This window comes from Venturia canescens, chromosome 7 (genome assembly GCF_019457755.1).
Source record: "Venturia canescens isolate UGA chromosome 7, ASM1945775v1, whole genome shotgun sequence".
Lineage (NCBI taxonomy): Eukaryota > Metazoa > Arthropoda > Insecta > Hymenoptera > Ichneumonidae > Venturia > Venturia canescens.
The window spans coordinates 13478341-13499183 of record NC_057427.1 but is presented as its reverse complement, the minus strand read 5'-3'; the positions used below and the strand labels follow the sequence as shown (position 1 = coordinate 13499183).

The following is a 20843-nucleotide window of genomic DNA, read 5'->3' as shown; positions in this document are numbered from 1 at the left end:
TAGTGCCGAATTTGTTAATACAAATTTTTTAAGATTTTTCTTCTGTACAGTTATCGAGTAATTGATCACTAAAGTTCAGGTGTATAAGCATAGCGTTTCCATATATATAGGTATACATTCCGGGCATAAGAAATCTGCTTTAATGCGTAATTACTCGATAATAACTAAGCAGAAGAAAATTTTGAAAAAAATTGTGTCTTCGCACTTGATGTTGAAGAACATTATCACCAAATTTGATCAATTTCTTATCAATTTGACGAAGGTAGCTACCCTCCTTAAAAGGAGGATGGATCACGAAATCAAAATAATGAGAATTTGATAAAATGTGGTGATCTAACACTCTTTGGCATCAAGTATACAAATACAATTTCTTTCAAATGTTTTTACCACATGGTTATCGAACAATTGAGCGTTAAATCAAACTTCTTTGGCACGAGATGTATAACTGTATATATGTAAACTCTATGCTTATAAATGTAAACTTTAGTGTTCAATCACTCGAGAGCTATGTGGTAGAAAAATTAAAAAAAAATTATATTGTCTTATATATTTTTAAAGAAGACATTTACCGAATTTTATGAAATTCTTATCATTTTAAAATTCTTCATATTTTTAACATCGTTTAGCATGGCAACATTGTATCGTCGCGATCCATCCTCCTTAAAGAAGTTGAAGCGATATATATAGGACATCATACGAAAAATACATTAGATTTTATTATTCCAAATTAATGAATTGAAATAATTTACATGAATCTTCTTGAATAGCGCTTAATCATGTGTGAAAAATTTGGAGAGGTTACACCGCCTAGTAATCGAGATATTCATTGTTGAAAATGACAAGGTTAAACATGGGTTCTTATGGAAGCTTTCAAAAAATTGTAAACTTCAACAACAAATATCTCAATTTCACGACGGTGAATCATCGGCATATCCCCCCAGAAGTTTAATATACTATCTTAAGCTTTCTGTTTAAAAAATTTTAATGTGCAAAGTTGGAAAATAGTTTTAACATAAGATACGCTTCAACCTTCTTAAGAAGAGTACGGGTCAGTCGGGTGAGTGCGAGAGAGATAGCTGCAAATTTCGAAAGTTATATTTTTCCACACCGTTCGCCTGATCGAAATAATAAAAATGTGAGCCCATTTTTGCCATCGCCCTGTGTGAGCTGACAGAGCCTTTTTTTAATCGGTCAAACTGTGTCAAAGAATTTCGATTTCGAAAATTCCAAGTGAGGTTAGTCGACTGATCCGTAAGGAGCTTGCGTTTCCGAGACTTATGATCCGTCCGACTACTTTGGGAGTAACTTGTTGATCGGTCATCAAGGCTATCGAATCAAACAACTCGTGCTGGATTCGCGAAGGACGCGAAGATTTATTTCGGAAGAGTAAATTTTCCGTGAAGTTACTCATGTTATATTGATCATTTTCTATACAATGTCGTTATAAGTTTATTTATTTCGCTTAAAACAAAATTTTATTTTAGCGAATCGCGCGGCAATAAATTTAGTACCTTTATTGTTAGAAATAGCTGCTTCCAAGTTGTGAAGATTGTGAAGGACGGCATATGAAATATTAATTGATGGTGACAGCCAATCTGCTACTCCGATAATGAGTAGCGGATGAAGAAGAGTGTACCGTGTGAGAATAATAAGTAGGCGTGGCTGAGTAGTGGCACCAAAAAAATAAAAAAAAAGAAATATGAAAAGTTCAATATAGGTAGCTAACTTCACGACGATTCGACTGCTGATGTATATTGATTAAACAAAACGTCGATAAGAAAAATATTATGATTAAATAGAAACTGACAGTTTCTAATTGATGTCCTTATTTTTTAAACCTTAAACCAAAAATTTCCTTTTTTTCAGAAGTCGTTCCTCGATTTCAAATTGTTGAAATCGGAACGTCTTTTATTGCGGCTAATATCACGGAGGTAAGTCAATCAGCACATTTTGAGGTTATGGATTCCATACTAATAAGCTATATACAATCATCACATCACAACAGTGTGCGGACAATTTCTGACAACGGTTAGACGTGTCGCGTGAGAAATATTCCGATAATATAAACACTTTGCTTTGATTTTTTTTTGTCAAAATAATATGCCGGAAAAAAAATATGAAAAAGCTTTTATGAAACGTTAAAGAGTACATCCAAAATGGATTTACTCTATGCAATAAGTAGGAAAAGTGCTGGAAAATCCGCTGTGAATCAAGAAAGGTATTCTTATAAATGAACAGCAATAATCGTTTTTTTTGTTTAAATGGCGGAGCTCCTTCAATATTTGTGCTCATGTAACTCAATATGATTGTTATACTCTTACAATGATGTAGAAACTCAAAAACAACGTTACTTCAAGTCATGTTTTCTTAGCCTCGCTTTTATAGGGAAAAAAATTTCGTCGCAACTCGCAATTTAATTGGCGATCTAATTGACTATAATGTGTTTTATACAGTCTCCATGATGGGCCGTCGCTTTGTTCGTTATCCAGTCGAAACATAGCTGCGTTCACAACAACGACCGAAATCGACGATGTGGGTGGTAAAACATGGGGATCGCACGTATATGTTTGCGACCTCAACATGCCATGGCATGCCCACAAGTAATGAATTTTCATTCCCTTTTCCTATTTCATCATGGGATTATATAAATATTTAATCATTTTTCATCTCAAATACAATTTGTTTATATTCAATCGAAATTGAGCCAAAGCAGTGTTTTATCAATCGATTTCGAAAGTCCCACTGTAAATAAATTCTATATAACAACAGAACAAGCTGTCTCAATAAATTTTATTGTCAACCAGAACTTTGCAACAATATCCTAAGTTGACAAATTATACTTTTTCAGGATCTTAACCAGCCGTAATCGAATAACAGCCCTCGAATGGGATTTACCAGGAGGCAAACTCGTGGTAGCTGATTCGATAGGTTGCGTTCAATTATGGATGTTCAAGGACTATATTCTGAACGATTGGACGTTGATTGGTACAGCAAATTTTGTGGGGGAGCATATAATTGGAGCAGCTTGGTTCCACAATGGAAAAAAGACAGCTCTGGTTACTGAGAAAAAGGACAGTGTTCATTACAGTGAAAAATTCAATAACTTGTTGTTTGCACCGTCTGTAAGACAATTCGGTGGGCGAGCAGCTGAAGGCGTTCTTGTAGTTTCAACTACAGGGATGGTTGGCGCTGTGATGATTACAAGGGACATACAGAATCCTGTGTGCGTTGCTACAGAAAGTTTGGGAAGCACGAGACACAGAATAACTGCTGTTGATCTTTGCTATGGAAAAAGTGGGTAGCAAGAAGGAACTGCAAAAAAAATTTGCCCATGATATTTCTGTTAAATTGATCAAGACTGTATTTTGTCTATTATTTCCATTCAGACGGTCATTTTCTTGTCGCTGTAAGCAGCGGGAATATTTCTCTCCCTATAAGATGCTTCAGAGTTTTGGTCCGAAAAAACGACGAAAAGTGTAGCATAACGTCGCAGGCTCTGCCCAGTTTTTTTCTCCAAGATGGATCTTTGAAAGACAGTAATTGTAAGCCAACTTAAATTCTCGAATCCCCCTTATCAAAGTGCGACATTTCTTATGGTCAATAATGTTTTAGGTACGAGTGTGACTCATCTGAAATTTGTCGTTCGAGAAGATGCAGATTCGTTGGTTGTTGCAGCGAATAGCGAAAGCGGTGGCTTCGTCGAAGTTTGGGAATTGCGAGAAAAATCACAGCCTGTCCATAAATTATTTCAACCCAAGACACTAGAGCCCTTTTTCAAAACTGTAGTAAGTAGCAACAACGAGTCATGGACGGTTTTAAAAATCCGTGACCGATTTATCAAAATTTTGAAACTCATTATTTACGGAAAAAAAAAATTGGAATTATTCAATTCATAATTTATCAACTTAAATAGGTATGGCAACATCAATCGCAATATCGCTCCCAATCTCCGATTACGGCAATCGCTACGACCAAACTCTCAATAGTGACGACTCTCCCCCCACCGAGTTACGTGATAATAACATTAGCGGATTCGTCGGTGCACTGTTTGAGTCGCGACTGCCTGAAGGAAGTAGCTTTTTCATCGGTGAACATGCCCTGGAGGCAGGACGAGCCGAGCGTTAAATATTCGCGGAATACAGTCTCAATATCGCACATTGACATATCTTGGCTCGGATTTGTTTTGCTCGCTTCCGATACGCAGGGCAATTTATACCTGTTCAAATTAATGCCCGATGGAGGTACTTCCAAACTCACGATATTCTATAATTTCAATAATTTAACATTTTTCTTTAGCTCAAGCTTAACTGAGTAGTTTTATTTTTATCAGGACCCTCGGTAACGTTGAACTACGCTTGTACTCTTTTGGAATATTGTCTCGTCACCGGACTTGATTGGCTCGATCTATTGTTGTGCTTGAGATCGTCCATGATCGAAACTCTTTGCGAAAGACTTGACGCCTCGTATAACAGACAAACGCCTCCGACCCAACAGTATCATTATATACAATTTTTGTGTATAAAAACATCACTCTACAGGTTAGCTCAGGACCTCTTTACATATAAATTTCAATAATCAGTAGCTCGCAAAGATACTTCAGATTTTTAGCCGCTTTTCTTCGTTATTGTAATTTCATTTTGTTCATTTCTTATCGATGAACAGCAATGTCCGTTCAAATATGATCTACCGAAATTTACATTGAAAAATGTTATTTTCATTTTATTTTTAATATTATATTATTTGTTAAGAATGTAAAAACTAAACCAATATTAATTCACAGAATGCTGGTTAACGGACAAAACAAAGCGGCAGATTTATCTTCCCTCCTCATGGTTCACAGTGTCGCAACAGCATTCAAATCCCTTTTACGACCGTCCGATTTAATTTCCCATGACAAAGGACCAGCCGAGAGTCTTGGCGCTGTTATCGTCAACGACGCAATAACAGACGTTGATAAAATTCTTCTGCATCTCGATCCAAAGGAATTTACAGTTGAACCGAGCACGCTTCAATCTCTCCAACAATTGATACAATGGGTCGCAGATTTGGCGTTGAATTTGCTTGCCCGTTTGCCTGAACAACGAATGCAGATCAAATCTGGCGGGGTAATTTTTTTCAACCACACTACGGCCGATTCGTAATTTTGACAAGAATTACCGGTAAATTACCAGTTATTACCGGAATTCGCTATGTAAATTCCTTTCCTTATTAATTTTTTTCCGTGCCGTTTGTCTCTAGTATGAACTGCTCAAAGATCACAAAGCCCTGAACACGATTCGGGAACTTCTCGTCATTATTAGAATTTGGGGTCTTTTGAGGCCTTCCTGTTTGCCGGTGTTTCTCCGAAGCGCTGACAATTTGGACGTTTTAGCCCGACTCTTTCGGTTACTGTCGAAACTCGTTCAACCTAATGGCGATACGCAACAGCCTCAAATCGACGATTCCCTCATTGGTGAGTTATACTCCGAACAAAAGCATTAAATGATTACATCAAAATTTGTGTACTGAGCGAAATTCCAAAGGAAAATCATTTTTCCGAGTAAAGTCAATGATCTTCGAACGGTCGATAAAATGATTTTTTAATGATCAAATGAAATTCGATTCTTTTTTCGATCAGTTTAACCTCCATAATTGGACATCAAATTTTCAATTTTTGAAAATGGAAATTTATGATATTTCAGAAACGATTGAATTTTTTGTGATCTTCAACAAATCGCTATTTACGTCAATTGCCAAAAAAAAAAAAAAATGCTTCAACCACGCTCAATTAAATTCTAAACATAAAATTCTATATGAAATGAGGATTGAACTTTTGAAAAAAAAAACGCTGCCTTTTAAGACTGAGAAAACATTCTCGATGCTGAATTCCTCTGAAATGCACCCACAGTTAGCTTCATCCTATTCATCTTGTTACATGAATAAATAATCTTTAAAAAAACGTGTTGATCAGAGCCCCAAGGGAATAAATGTATCGTTTCACGACCGAGATTAGGAAGTTCGATAAGGGACCACTTCCCGGACGAAACAAGCAGAGCGCGAGTGTTATATCCCATATCCAGTTAGCTAATCAGTCGTGAAAAATAAGCAGGCGCGAAATGTCGAATAAATTAGCGACTAAACACAAGTCCTCGCTCACGTTAAAATCACCAATTAAAAAATCATATTTCAATCACTCCAAACATGCAGAGAACTCGGAAAAATGTGAAAAAGAATTTTCTGTTACAATATTTCCTTTCATAATTTGTTTAATATTTTTCATTCACTGGATTATCGTGTGTCCCCTAATTTGGGCACTTTTGTATCGGACGGAATTCTCCGAAAATTGGCCAAATTATTGGCCTTATTTGTATTGGCTCGTAGCTTTCTCCGCTTGGTTATTACCAATGCTAATTTTCCTTTTAATATGGCGAAGAGCAACGACCACAAAGAACGATCGATTAATTTCTGGTGCAAATTCGATCGAAATTCAGCATGAAAAAAATTCTTGCCTCGAAAACAACGATGGATTCGCTCAGCCGGAAATCCTGGAGTTAACGTCCGTCTCTCGCAATAAAGATGAAGGTCATTCGGAAGTTCATAAAACGAGAAAGGAGAAAATAAAGCAATTGGCTCCCCTCGTTATCCATCGAAATATGTCAGGACAAAGCGGAACGGAAAATTTGGGTGACGTGAAAATTGAAACACCTATCGAAGATGAAGAAAAAATCGAGAAGTACATCGACAAGGATTTAATGGACAAGTACAACAAATTCGTTAGATTGGACAGACCGTTGTCGCTCCGCAGCTCGGTCGCTAGTGAAAAATCAAATTCGGATGTGCCCCTATCTCCGAGAGAATTATTCTTCATCGACCTAATTCGTCACGCAGAAAGTAATGAGGATAAAAATAGTATCGATTCACCAACGAAACTCGCACAATCCATTAGCCAGAAAAAAACTGCTGCTTGCACGGAAACCAGGCCGACGGAGGAATCGTCGTATTTTATCGCCAATGTGGAAAGCCCAGGGGCTAATAAGAACGAAATTTTCATTGAAATTCTAGAACCTGAAATCACGCTTAAAAGTGTTACTAATCAAATTTCCATCATTCAAGACTGCTCCGAAAAAGTTAACGTTGATCTTGGTTTATAATTTTAAGAAAATTAATGGACTCTCCGATGAATTAAAAAAAAATTTTAAACAAAGAGGATTTTTATGAGGCCGACAAATAGCAATGAATTTCGTTTAATACCATTATTTCTGAATGTCGAATGATTTTTTTAATTTTACGCTGATCATCGTGCGATCTGTATTGATTAAATTACAGACGATTGTTGTTTGCTACCGAACGAGATTATGATACCGCAATTCCATCAGGGGAACAGCATCACCGGACTCTCAACACCCGTTATTTTTTATCAAAGTTTACCATTACAGGTAAATCGAATATATTCAGCGACATCAATAACAAAATTCTCCAATACCGAAGAAATACTCAATTCCTCTTCTCACTTCTTCAAAATCAAAACCGAAAATGTATAAGAATTTTTATACTCGTTCATTTCCAACTATACCTTTGCGGATTTTTACCTAGTTTCCCTCTTTTTTATAAATTAATGTCTCCTCTTACACTCTAAATGTTCTTATCACTCCTTCAGTTGCATGTTTCCTTATCACCCATTCGTATCCTCTCACATACTCACACAACTCTATTCATCTTTCCTTATAGCGCTCTATTTTTTCGTCCACTCCTTCTCCTATCGTTTTTTGCGTCACCTTTCCAGACCGTTTCCCATCTCAGCTTTGATTTCTCTACACTCACAAATGTGCGCAAAAGTTTCTTCATCCTTTTAACAATTTCTACACTTGTTTTTCCTCTACTCTTTGGACCTTGGCTTTCCTGTATTTTCACACTTCATCCTCGTCTAAGATTACTTTAATTCTATTCGTGTGTCTTCTCCCAATACTCTTCCATTCCTGTTGTCTCTTTTCTGTTTTCGTATTCGCTGCGATATCTTGATTCCTCCGTCTTTGCTTAGTGCAGTTGCAGTTCCTGTTCCGTCTTCACTCGCCTTTCCTTTTTTTATATTTTTTCCACTACATATACATTTCTATATTTCCTATGTTTATATTTTTTATTACCATTTTAACTATTGTAGCTTTCTCTCTAATCTTTTGCTATCCCCTACTTTTTCCATTGTTTTTTGTTTTTCATCTCTGTTCCCCGTTTTGAAGCTATTCAACATTCCTCTTACTTTCTCTCTTAAGTATTTTAAGTATTACTTTTAAGTACTAAAAATTTCGCTGCCAATTTATTTACATATATGTACCGGTATCCCCTTTATTCCTGTCTCCATTTTCCGTATGTAGGCTGGCGTATTTCTATTTGTCTCTATAGCCATTTTAACATATTTCCCCCCGAGTACTTCCACCCGATCCCGTTTCTTCCAATTCCAGACTTCTATTTCATACAACATTCCACTTTTCGCTATTGCGTCCGTCAGAGCAATATTTTTTTTAGGCTGTTCAGTTTTGCTTTTTTCCTGTTCTCTGTACCGCGGTTATCGTCTTTTGAATTTCTTTCAGAAATCTTTTCCTTTCCAATCACTGGTCCATCTTCATCTTTCTTTCCGAAAATACATAATTTAATTAATCATGAATTTCTAGTAATCCATATTAACAAAACAATTCAATAAATAGTATGTTATAATGTTTTGACGTTCGATTAAACTGCAGCTTGAATATGGGGTGGAGCCGGAACAACTCTTATTCTTACCCGAATTGAATCCCATCGAGGGCTGCATGCACAGTGGCCAAATTGTCGATAATATACGACATCTTTATCTAGGAAAATTACCACTCGTCGTCAAACAGTGTACCAGGTAAATAATACGTTAAAAAAATGCTCTTTTCGAATTCAAATATGATTGTGTTATAATGTTTATTTCATAATTTATTGCTCATGTTCATACTGTTTCGTATGATCAATTATTTTCCAATATTATACATTTTTCAAGATGCGGTGGTAAAGCACAAGTACCGAACATGACGAGAACGGCCGCAATCAGGGCATGGGATCAACGATGGACAAGAGCCTGTCGATGTGGCGGTACATGGAGAATTCATAAAATCTCACAATGATTTTTATTTCATCTGAAAAATTATTGTTTTCTCGGATAGCCTTTAATGATTATAACTATTAAGCGAAATTCACAAGTGTACAATAAATGATGATCTTTTTACTCAGTTTAATTAACACCCACTTGAAATATTCTTTTTTTATATTTTTCCCTATGTCAAACTGATCGAAATCTTTCAGACTACTCAAAGTCTATGCCTACAATATTTTATTGGATTATCCTTGCGACGATGAAAATTAATGGAAATTCAAAAAAATATTTACTTTGATTATAAAGGTAAACCAAAAATACGTGAACTTGACACATCTTTCAAAAGGCTTCAATTAATTAAATATCATCAAAACAATTTTCAAAAATCTTTCGAAATCGTTCTGCTATAGTGTAGTAAAGACTGGTAGCAACTCGCTTTTATCGATATCGATCGATACGTAAATGCATTGAACTGAAATATAACACACTATAGCCGTATTCCAAAACCTGCTGCCTCAGCGCTCTAAGCTAAGATAAGAAGGTTCCTTATCGACTGACAATATTCGCAAAAAAAATATTTTATACATTCTCGTTTTGCTACATTTTTAAAAAATTTTAGTCGCTTACATTTTCGATTTTACAAATGTAATGTCAATTTTATTACGTTATTCTCCTGAGATTCCTATATCTAGTCTGTTTATGAATGTTGAAATAAGAAAAATAACTTTTTTTGATTCCCTTGATATTAATGACGCCAAGTATAATGCGGGAATATTTTTAATTTCGTCAGGTTCTTGACTAAATTTTTCCTTTCGCTGGAGTAAAGTTCGCGTTGCCACAATATGTGGTCTGAGGTGTTCTGTTATTTTCCGCATTTACATTTGTCTGATTCAACATTCTGTAATTTAACGAATTATGATCGAATCTTAACGTGATCTATCAGTTGTTCAGTCGGTAAAAATCCTGCTGCACGTTTTATTCCGAGTAGGTTGATATTTGAAAGAAAATATGAGTTATATACGCTATTCTCATTTTATTAGAGAAGAAGGTGTAACTTTCATTTTTCTCAAAAAATCAAGGATGTCAGAGTAAAACGTGTAACCATTTTGCAGCTATCTCTCTCGCACTCACGCAAGTGATAGATCACCTTAACCTATTGATTGAGACTACTGCTCTATTGCTTTTTTATTCAGTCTTATTCGTTGGTTGGTACCATCCTCTCTATTCGCGACCGTAAACGAATCAGTGGTGGTGCAAGTAGAAACCTTCGAAACGGTGATATTTACGATCATACACATGCCATAATTATCAGAAATTTAGTCAATTCAAGTCCGTCTATTTTGAACAAAGATAAATTTTAGTAATTTTGCCTCATTTTTATTCAACAAATTTTACATAATGTTAAAAAATGTATTCGTTGTTATTATCAAATGCATTTTATGATAATTTATATAATAAATCTTAATCAACTATATTGTGTTTATTATTTCAATTATTTTTCTTAAATATAACTTGATAAAAAATAACACATGTCGTTATACCTTCAAATTTTAACGATTTTTGTACTATCACTCAAATTTCTCTTTCGCTTCAAAACTTACGAAAAATCATAGAAAAAACATTTTATCTGTCTCTATTTCAAATTTAATCTGCAATTTTTTTTCTGATTTAAGGTAGTTTACTTATCTGTACAAAAACATGACAATTGCGACTTCATCGATACATTTTTCTTTGAATCCTGCAGGACAAGAGCACAAAATTATCTTTTTCTGGATCTAATTAATATAAAATTAAGTTCGTGCGACATGGATTTGACGTTACTTGATTGCAAGCATAGCACAAAAACATGCAATTTCTCCGCGGTTTTACCCAATATTTCTCATAATAAGATATGGTTCGCATTGAGTACATGTTCGCCCTTAACATATGCATATTTCGCAGATCCGACGAAATTGATCATTTGACTGAAATGAATTATTTAATTAATATTATTCTCTATCACTTCCATTATTACAATATATATCTTCTTCACCTTTCCATTCAAATTGGCAGCTCGAAGTGCTGCCATCTCTAGGATTTAACAGACGTGACCAAAGCACGTACTGCAGTACTGGCAATAAGTTTGGAACACTCCCATTTCACACATTTTTTATTCGGATTGCTTCTCTCTCTTGCCTCCGAAATACTTCGGACCGAACACTGCTGTCGCTGGGTATGGCGCATATTACCCACCGTGCATATTCCTCATTGAAGTTTTGCATTGGCATCACTGGGCTTGAACACGAAGATTCATAGAGAGGCTTGATACTGATAGAAAATATGTTTCTGTTTTACCATTCGTTATAAGTATTAATGAATTTAGTACAAATAGAGCGTCGGGTTGTATTTTTTGGAGTCAGCAGTGCTGATCACTCGCTAATTCAAATATTGAAGTGCTGCATGAGCACTTGAATATGAATTAGTACGATTAAGAAAATCACGTTGGATTTTTATTACGGGAATAATAAATATTCACATATATGTACATCAGTCATGCACTAACAGTTTGTATATACACATGTGACTTGATGAATCGAATATATTTATTTAACATTCACTTTTGTTTACCAAGAAACATTTTTGAACATATATGTACATCCATATATATAATATAACATTATATGTATATCTGTCCGAATTTTTGTCTAGCGAAGCACGAATTTTGCGTTTAACTATGATAACGCGTCTCTTTGTTCAACGAATGTGTACGCCGAGATTCAAAACGATAAAAGTTGTTATTAATCTCTCTGTGAACAACAAAAGATGAACTATGGGGAATTTGCGCCGTCCAAATTTCCAATCGACAAAAAAATATATAGAAATCAATGGAAAAACAATCGCCATGTCGCAAATAAAAAAATATTAATTAAAATTTGATAAAAATACCTTAATATATAAATATTAGAGCGCCACAAATAATGTATAATTTTAATGGATGATCATAATTTATTCAACGGTTCGGTACATACAATTTTGTGTATTGATAATTATGGCAATTAATCGGTGAATATTTACGTATGGATTTTGGATAATTCGTTCAGTTTGTTTTCGTTCTTCACGTGTTTACGTTTTCACGCGTTTACGCTTGGTCGTGTTTGGACTATTCGCTATAGCGTAGTAGCAGAGCAGAGTGGGGATAGAGGCGTTCGGTCGTGGTTCGGTCAGCCAGCGGCAGAGAGGGGGACGGGCGGACACCGGGCGGAGCTCGAGACAGGGGAGAGGCGCAGGCGCAACATGATTCGCTTCACTCACGTCGCTCGGCCCGCTCGGCGCGCACAGGAAGGGGGAACTCCGTGCGGGAGAGAGGCACAACACGTTTCGCTTTTCGCTTCACTCACCGCCCGGCGGGCGTAGGGTGAGGACTGGCGCGGAATGTGAGCGTGTCGTTATCGCTACGCATTGTACATTCGAGTGCATTGAGAAAACGGGGCACGAAATACGATACGTGGAATCCTACTTTATCCTGAATGTCTAAAATAATCTTTTTTTACGATTTAATTTTTTTCAATCAATCGATAAACAAATAAAATAGAAACCAATAAAAATTGGTAGCGGTCATAATTTTATCAATTATTATAGCTTTAACAGTTATTTCATAATTTTAACAGTAAATTCAATCTCGCTGAAGCAACTGATCGGTCATCTAAATTACAAAATAAAAGAACTTAAGATCGTGCGAATCGATAAAAGACACGAAAACACAACGTAACGAATATTAAAGTTGAAATTTAATAAAAAATAATGATTCGCTCCTTGTCAATATACATTTTTTTTTCTTTAATTTCTGAGATTCCTTTTTTTGACGCAACTATATAGATAAGCCGATAGGGAAGTCCTCGCATTCGATGTTATTATTATTACAAAATTTGCACATGAATGAGTATTTATAAAATTTTGGTAATTCGTGAAAAATAGTATTGAGTCAAGGGCCAGTAACAGAAAGAGTTTTGTGACGCCTGTAATATAGCTTCGAGAGTCTTGTGTATGCTCGCACGCGCGCGTGTCCGCAAGCGAGCTAAGATGCAAGCATACCCCGAGCAACGCAACGCAAAGCAAAGCACCTAACGCACGGTCCTAAAGCCATGGGGTTGTCGGCAAGCGAAGACGGACAGTCAGTAAATCTACTCCATAGCGGATAGTTTGACACAGTTCCGAGCTCGATACAGTTTCTGTATCACTTTGAATTCGCGCAGGCAAGATTCCATGCAGATAAGTCGGAGTTGCAAACGCTGCACGCTAAGCAACGCACGCAACGCGTATAACCGCAGCTATGTACAGCATTACGAATAGTTTTTACTAGTCAAATGCTAACAATAGGACGCGAGCAACCGACCACGCGTGCACGCACGCGGGCACACTCGATTCTCTATGAAACGGTAGTATAGGTTTTGTCACTACAATTGTTTCTGTTACTCGACATATTGGCTTATCCATTTGCGCAAAAACGGTTTTCTGGGGAAAAAACCTAGGAAAGAGTAGGTAAAGAAGAGCCCTCCCTGAAAATGGGGATATTTTTTTTTGTTTATGTTAATTTTCGTATTCAATCGGTCGTACAATTAAATAACGAATTTTTTCTCTCGCGTCGGTATAAAGTTAAATTTTTGGTGAATAAAAAGCCAAGTTCGTTCTCGAAAAAAAGACCAGCGGAAATATAACTTTGTGATAATGAATCGCGATTACGATTTTCTGCGATACGGTGAAGTGATAACAAAAGTTAAAGGTGAAATGATAAATTCCAAACATGGGAGGACGAAAAAACATTGGAAGAAAAGTGTGTTGAAAATATGTGGAAAGTTCTTTATGATCAGAACCATGGAGCAGGATAAGAGAATCGTAGAGGCAGAGGGAAAGCGAAAGGATCGTGGAGGAAGACGGAGAGGGAGAGGATCGTCGAGGAAAACGGAGATCACAAGGATCGCGGGAGAAAAAGGTAGGAAGAAGATCGAGGCCCGTTCCTGTAATCGTGAGTAACTACACCAACGATTTTTTTTTTTTAAATACGAGTGCGCGAAATATGAAAAATGATTTTCATGTTACAAATGTAAACATTCTGCCGATTGAATGATCAAAACACGTGAACGTCAGGATGATGTTTGGATATTTCATGGAAGTATTTTTTTCAAATAATGAACCGTTAGATATAATATTTTCATATTATTTATTTTCATGATACAGTCGTTGCGATTTATAGATTTACGAATAGAATGTTTTGCAGAGTTGATATATGGTGGTAGTTGTGCAAATTTTCGTTGAAATGTTTTTGGTAAAGATGTAAATGTGTCTTTACTCGACTATTAACAAAGTTGAGAATCTCTGTCGGCGTATCTTTTTTCTTCAAGTGCTCATGCAGCACTTCAATATTTGAATTAGCGAGTGATCAGCGCTGCTGACTCCAAAAAATACAACCTGACGCTCTATCTGTACTAAATTCATTAATACTTATAACGAATGGTAAAACAGAAACATATTTTCTATCAGTATCATGCCTCTCTATGAATCTTCGTGTTCAAGCCCAGTGATGCCAATGCAAAACTTCAATGGAGAATATGCATGGTGGGTAATATGCGCCATACCCCTGTCGCTATCACTACAAACAGTCTAAGCACGTGTGTTTTCCTCGCGTATCTCATTGACGAATGATAAAATATAAACGTGGAATCATTTAAATTATCGTATATATAAGATGAGACGACTTTCTGAGGAACGAACAAAATTAGTATTTGAAAAATTAGCGAAATAGTGAGTTTTCTACATGTTATTTACTCCTTTTTGAGGTTACGTATTACTTGACATGTGCAGTGTTTACGATTTTTTTTCAATGATTACTTCTATTACCGCAGTATCGGAGACAATGTAAAAGTATTGGTTGATCGACCTGATGGAACTTTCTGCTTTCGTGAGAAAAAGGACAGAGTATATTATGTGTCGGAAAAAATACTTGCTCTTGCAAGCACAGTCGCGCCGGATCATCTCATGAGCTTTGGTACTTGCTTTGGCAAATTCACGAAATCGGGGAAATTTAGACTTCATATAACTGCGCTTCATTATTTGGCGCCTTATGCTCAGGTGAAATATGAATGAGTTTATTTTCTATCATTTTTCTACGAGTTTCTAGAAATAATACAATCTTCGGTATACAAGATTTTTTAAATATTCCACTGCCAAATTGTGTTTCCGTTCTGGGATGCAATTTATTCTGAATAGTTATGCTTTCAGTTAAATTCGGAAAATGTAAAAGTTTATACTAAACTAGTTGAAACACCATTAATCCCTTGCAGTTCAAAGTTTGGCTCAAACCATCGGCCGAACAACAGTTTCTGTATGGCCACCATGTCAGTAAAGCTGGACTGGGAAGAATAACAGAAAGTACCCCCCAGTACCAAGGTGTAGTTGTTTTTTCCATGAACGATATTCCATTGGTAAGTCAGAAAAAGAATTTTCACTACATTTTGTTATTCAACATTTTAGAGCTGTTCAAATGAATTGAAAACAAAAGTAGTACTTTGAAAAATTGAATACAAAATACAACATTTTTAATGAAACTTTGTTTTATTAGCTTTTAATTATTCTACATAATTTATAACCATTTATAAAAGGTATTGTCTATTATGATTAAATTTTTGATTGCTTTGTGTTTTAAAAATTTTCATAAAGCCAAATACAGTTTCTAAAACTGTATTCGAATTTTGGAGCACTAAGTGAAAAAATCATTGTTCTTCATTGGTTCAATCAAACATCGAACTTGACATTTAATCCGATTGATAAAACTGTAATTGAATGAATAAAAGTTTCTCAGTAATATCAAATGAGATTGAATCAATGACTTTTTGTTTTCACTGTACTCATTTACAATATTTATTGAATTATTGAGCAAATTGATTTTTATTGTCTTCAATATTGCAGGGTTTTGGAGTAGCTGCTAAAAGTACAGCCGACTGTAAGCATGCAGATCCAATGTCAACGGTATGTTTTCATCAGGCTGATATAGGCGAATATATCAGATCCGAGGACACATTACTTTAGAAGTAGTAAATAAAATAGAATCACCACGTTGTTTAAGTTGTTTTGAACATTTCAAGAAGAGCGCAACTAAAGATGTTCATTTGTAAGTAAATATAAAATAATATTTTACAATAAAAATTAATAACGTTGATTAAAAATGATAAAATCACAAACCCGGAACGCCATACATAAGAACTATCGTATAGTCCAAAAGTATATATGGTATCATCAACGATCGATAATTCGGTATTCAATAATTCATTAATCATTTTTTTTTCTTTTATCAAACTTAACGAGATTAAGTAACAATCGTGTACAACGGAGCACTCGATAAATAGTATCAAAAATATGAATTGCGAGCTCAGAATGAACTAGTTATATCGAGCAAGAAATATTTTTTATAGCACCGCATGACCTAAACCTAAACGCAAAAGCGTGGCTAAAATGCGGGTTTATGTCATGCGGGCTATAAAATAGTATACGATACTCGTGAATAAGCTGCTCTATTATAGCACGGCGTTTAGCACCCTCGCTATACGCTCGAGCGCTAACTTCACGCCGTGCAATAATAGGCACACACGTATCGTAATGTAAAACAATAATCACTTTAGGAAGACGTTCTAACAATCACTGGATTATAAAAAATATCGATAGAGGTTAATCTCGGTATGTTTCCACCGTAAAATACCGCTGCCTTTTTTCTTTACCGAAAAATTGTTGAAGGCATTTAAGGAATGGGTCGCAGTCTCGGAAACTGTAATCAGGTCACAGTTTAAGTACAATTTTGCAAAGATCAATACGGAAGTACATTATCTCGGCGTAATGCCACCGTAAAAATCGAATTGCCAAAATTGATCGGACGCTCGATCGGAACACATGCTCGCGACTAAGTCACCTCCACTTTTAATCTTCGTCCCATCCAAACAGAGCCCCGTTGCTACGTGAACAAGTTTTCCTTCCTATAAAATATCAAAATTTTTAACTTGGGTATGCAAAATATGGTTCGAAATACGCTTTTTCTAAATGAATGAAACATTTACTGACTTCGGTCAATGTCCATTTCGCTTCGTCTCCTTGGTACTGACAATCAACCATTTGGACTTTCGGACGTGGACTGTCTTCATCTATGGTATTTATTACCGCACACGTTTGTTCCCTTCTAAGCTCTCCATAATGACTCAGAGAAAAAAACTGTTTTGTGAAAAATTCATAAATAATGATAACCCCGAATTATTTTTTAAATTACAAAAACTTCATGATGTGCAAATGAAAAATCAACAGTGCATACAAGTTCTACAAGTTGAAATGAAAAAAAGAAATATCGCGCTTATGTTGGAGTAATGAATTGGTCCTATTGTTGCTGACCTGACTGGGAAAAATTTTATTGTGACAACTGTAGAGCCCGATAATGTACGGTTTATCCTCGTCCCTTTGTAAATTATCGAGGCAGAGATTTCGGTTTTTCAGCATAACGCGACCATAAGCGACGATGTTTTCATCGGGGATAAACTTTTCCGGATACACATTATCGAGGTACCATTTGAAACTTTTGCATTTCAATTTTTTTCGCAGTTTAATTCGCTCCGTCAAATCTCCTATAGCCGTTGTGTTATGCTATAATTGTTTGTAAAAGTGGTCACCTTGGTTAGATTATGATAAATAAACCGATAATGAGACGGATTTCGTATCAAACCTTGAATTCCTCGCGGTAAAAGAAAAATAATCTCTTGTAATCGTCCATCCAAACGTAAACGAGACGCGCCGTATTTATTCCATGGGTATCTTTATCATCGGGGAATTTGTACGGATGAAAATTTCGAAAAATGTGACCAACCCGTGAGCAGGGAATCGCTTCGAGCACACCACCGCACTGCCAAATCTTGAAAGAAAAAAGAACTCGTTATTGAACAGTTGAAAAATTACGAAAATCATTATTAACTCGTAAGTTAACGCACTCTAAACGACATTTCGAGATTTTCTCCTCCCCAACCGTCCATCTGATCATCGTAGCTCCCTAATTTCCAAAAATACAATCTACCAATAGCGAAAAGACCTCCAGCCATAGTTGGCGAATTTACAGGCGAAACGCTAGTTGCTCGAGATCTCAAATCTTTTTCTTGAATATTGATCCATGTAAAGTGACCGGACCACGTAAAGCCGCCAACTTGAAATGATCCGGTGTCATTGTCTTGGAGATATTCTAGCGTGTCCTCCGATATGTTATCGATAATGGGCATTACGACAGCGTTCGGTTTTTCTTTTATTCTCTGCAAGAGTGGCTCCAACCTAAACATTTCAATACAATTGAAACATTCGATCGAGGTCCTTTGTATTTTTTCTCTCCTGAAAATTATAGTTGAGATTAAATATGAAAACAATACGACATGAGAATCATACCAGTGAACTGCAACCTCGCAATGAGCATCCAGGAAAATTAAAACATCTCCTTTCGCATTTTTCGAACCTAACAGCCTCGCCCGGATCAGTCCAAATCGCTGTGGTGATCGAATTAGTCTCACTTTTTTCGGAAAACGAGTTGCTAGATAATAGTCCAATTTCTCTCCAAGTTCCTCTATAACATATAATAGAGTTTTTGAAAAAAATACCAGATCGAAGCAACGCCTATAGAGAGTGGAAAGTAATTGAAATTCTGTCAAAACCTAGATTAAAATAAAAAAATCACAATGAGAAAATTATTTTTTTTTATATTTTTTCATACCGTTGTTGCTCGAGAATTTAAAAAGTAATACGAAATTGAATCTTAATAACAACTGCAAAAACGAAACTTTCTTCACTGTAATGATAAATTTGATGATACAATTATACTCAACGTTACATCCCAAAAACCCGATGGAAAATAATTTCATGAATTTTTTTTCAACTTTCAAAACCTTATGATTTTGCTTTTGAAATGGTATTTAGATATATGTGTTTTATAAATACTTTTATTAACACACGTTCGACATTATTATTCAATATCATTTTCATGGAAAAGTGAGCAGTAATTATTTAGAATCCGTACGTAGCTGAGGGAATAGAAAAAATTCAGTAAACCTTCGTCACTGTGGTCATCCACAAGAATAATTTCCTTGAGAAGCCTTGCCGGAGAACCGTTTAATACACTGCGGATGGTTCTGAGGAGAACGCTCCAGGGTTCGTTGTGAAAAATGATAATTACGCTGGCACTTGGCAGTGAATAATCATAAATGATATTTCTACATCTGTAAAATAAATAAAAAGTATATCAACTATAGGAAACAATGACAATGATGGAGTCAACTTACGCAGGAGCTCTTGGATCTTCGAGTTTTCTGTCCAGTGGAATTTTGTCGGAAAGTAAAACATTGAGAGCTTTCGTTGCCATTATTTTTTGTGCATTCTCCTGCTCCTCTTCTGGAAGTTTAGCTGGTTTCCCTCCTTCCCCCAGCGAGGGAACAATATTTTTTTCCCATTCTAATATCCATTTTTCGAATCTTAAGAAAAACAAAAGAAAAAACAAATTGTTAGTTCTGCTTGGATAACATCTGAGAAAAATTTTAAATTATTATTTCAGGTTTCTCTTACAATTATCATTTTTTTCATTAATCGATGTTTTTTTCTCACTTTGTCAACAATAGCAGGATTCCTGAAGTGCAGATTTCAAACTATCACCAAATGTTGTGAAAAAAACACTTAACCTTACCTTTCTGTTTTTTCTCTGTTCCATCTGCTTTGAAAATCGTTAGAGGGTCTGTCATCTTCACGATTTCCCGCTATTTCTATATGAACATCGGTAACACTGGTATCGAATACAAAACTATCGGACACTCTCATAATTCCTTTGAGAATAACAAGTACACCGATCACATAGATCATGCATACCGTCAATTTGACGATTTGTCTTCGTCGGCGAGAAATCATAGTTTTGCCAATTTCCTCATAATAAGATCTCCATTATCAAGACGCGGAGTTTCGGTATTTCGTTATGTATACGTGTACGGACAGCTGTCGGGTGTTCTCTCTCTCTCTCTCTCGCACTCACTTCATTGTGCGTGTGATATGCAACAGGTTAGGTGAAAGCTCGTAAAACCAGCCACAACCAGTTTGACGCATGTTCCGTAAAAAATCATCATTTCAACCGGAAGGACAGCATAAAATACAATTTTTAAAATCTAATCGATGAGCTCTGTTTCTTTTGAGGTGATCTACCGCAGTTATACGTGAGTGCAGAGATACATAGCTTACATAAAAGTGGTTACGTACACAGTTTACCCTCGGATGACATCTTTGATTTTTCGAAAAAAAAGTTACAGCTTATTCTATGATAAAATGAGAATAGCGTATAACTTTTCTTCAAATATCAAACTACTCGGAATAAACCGTGTGTAACAGGATTATTACCGACCGATGGCTCATCACCTTTTACAAAATTATATACCGTTCTATCAAAAAGCTTTACCGCATACTATTTTTCAATTTTAGTATTATTCATCAGGATTTTTTATTTCCGTTCTCTTCTGGAACCATAATAATGATTTTTTTTTAGATTAATATCACTGTATTTCGAGCACTTTTTATATCTGATTCCTATACAATTATTAAATCAAAATGACTTTCTTGTTTCGATGGAAAATATTCTCGATGTGATATGTCGTATATGTCCTTTACTACCATCAACGAAACCCTTGTTCGTACTAATTCATAGTTCTTTGACGTAAACAATGAAAAATACCGG

General features: G+C 35.8%; 4 protein-coding genes across 4 annotated transcripts; 3 read left to right on the top strand and 1 right to left on the bottom strand.

The window, feature by feature from the left end:
• The first annotated feature begins 1981 nt into the window (after window positions 1-1981).
• Window positions 1982-9230, top strand: MED16 (mediator complex subunit 16). The gene is made up of 12 exons (XM_043423758.1): window positions 1982-2218; window positions 2454-2600; window positions 2849-3294; window positions 3387-3542; window positions 3613-3785; window positions 3914-4241; window positions 4331-4538; window positions 4781-5105; window positions 5239-5452; window positions 7306-7415; window positions 8715-8860; window positions 8996-9230. The coding sequence occupies exons 1-12, from the start codon at window positions 2157-2159 to the stop codon at window positions 9117-9119; spliced, it is 2439 nt and encodes an 812-aa protein (XP_043279693.1). The 5' UTR covers window positions 1982-2156; the 3' UTR covers window positions 9120-9230.
• LOC122413432 (uncharacterized) lies at window positions 5470-7299 on the top strand. The gene has a single exon (XM_043423759.1). It carries the CDS (start codon window positions 6096-6098, stop codon window positions 7128-7130), a length of 1035 nt encoding a protein of 344 aa, XP_043279694.1. The 5' UTR covers window positions 5470-6095; the 3' UTR covers window positions 7131-7299.
• A 5455-nt stretch (window positions 9231-14685) lies between the features above and the next one.
• On the top strand, window positions 14686-16287 carry LOC122413555 (60S ribosome subunit biogenesis protein NIP7 homolog). Its single transcript, XM_043423988.1, has 4 exons — window positions 14686-14866; window positions 14968-15193; window positions 15406-15546; window positions 16031-16287. The coding sequence occupies exons 1-4, from the start codon at window positions 14811-14813 to the stop codon at window positions 16148-16150; spliced, it is 543 nt and encodes a 180-aa protein (XP_043279923.1). The 5' UTR covers window positions 14686-14810; the 3' UTR covers window positions 16151-16287.
• LOC122413548 (polypeptide N-acetylgalactosaminyltransferase 1-like) lies at window positions 15658-20029 on the bottom strand. Its single transcript, XM_043423974.1, has 9 exons — window positions 19812-20029; window positions 19414-19602; window positions 19184-19350; window positions 18527-18701; window positions 18085-18415; window positions 17823-18008; window positions 17495-17743; window positions 17174-17320; window positions 15658-17088 (listed from the first exon to the last, which is right to left on the bottom strand). Exons 1-9 carry the CDS (start codon window positions 20027-20029, stop codon window positions 16939-16941), a joined length of 1812 nt encoding a protein of 603 aa, XP_043279909.1. The 3' UTR covers window positions 15658-16938.
• Window positions 20030-20843: the final 814 nt, after the last annotated feature.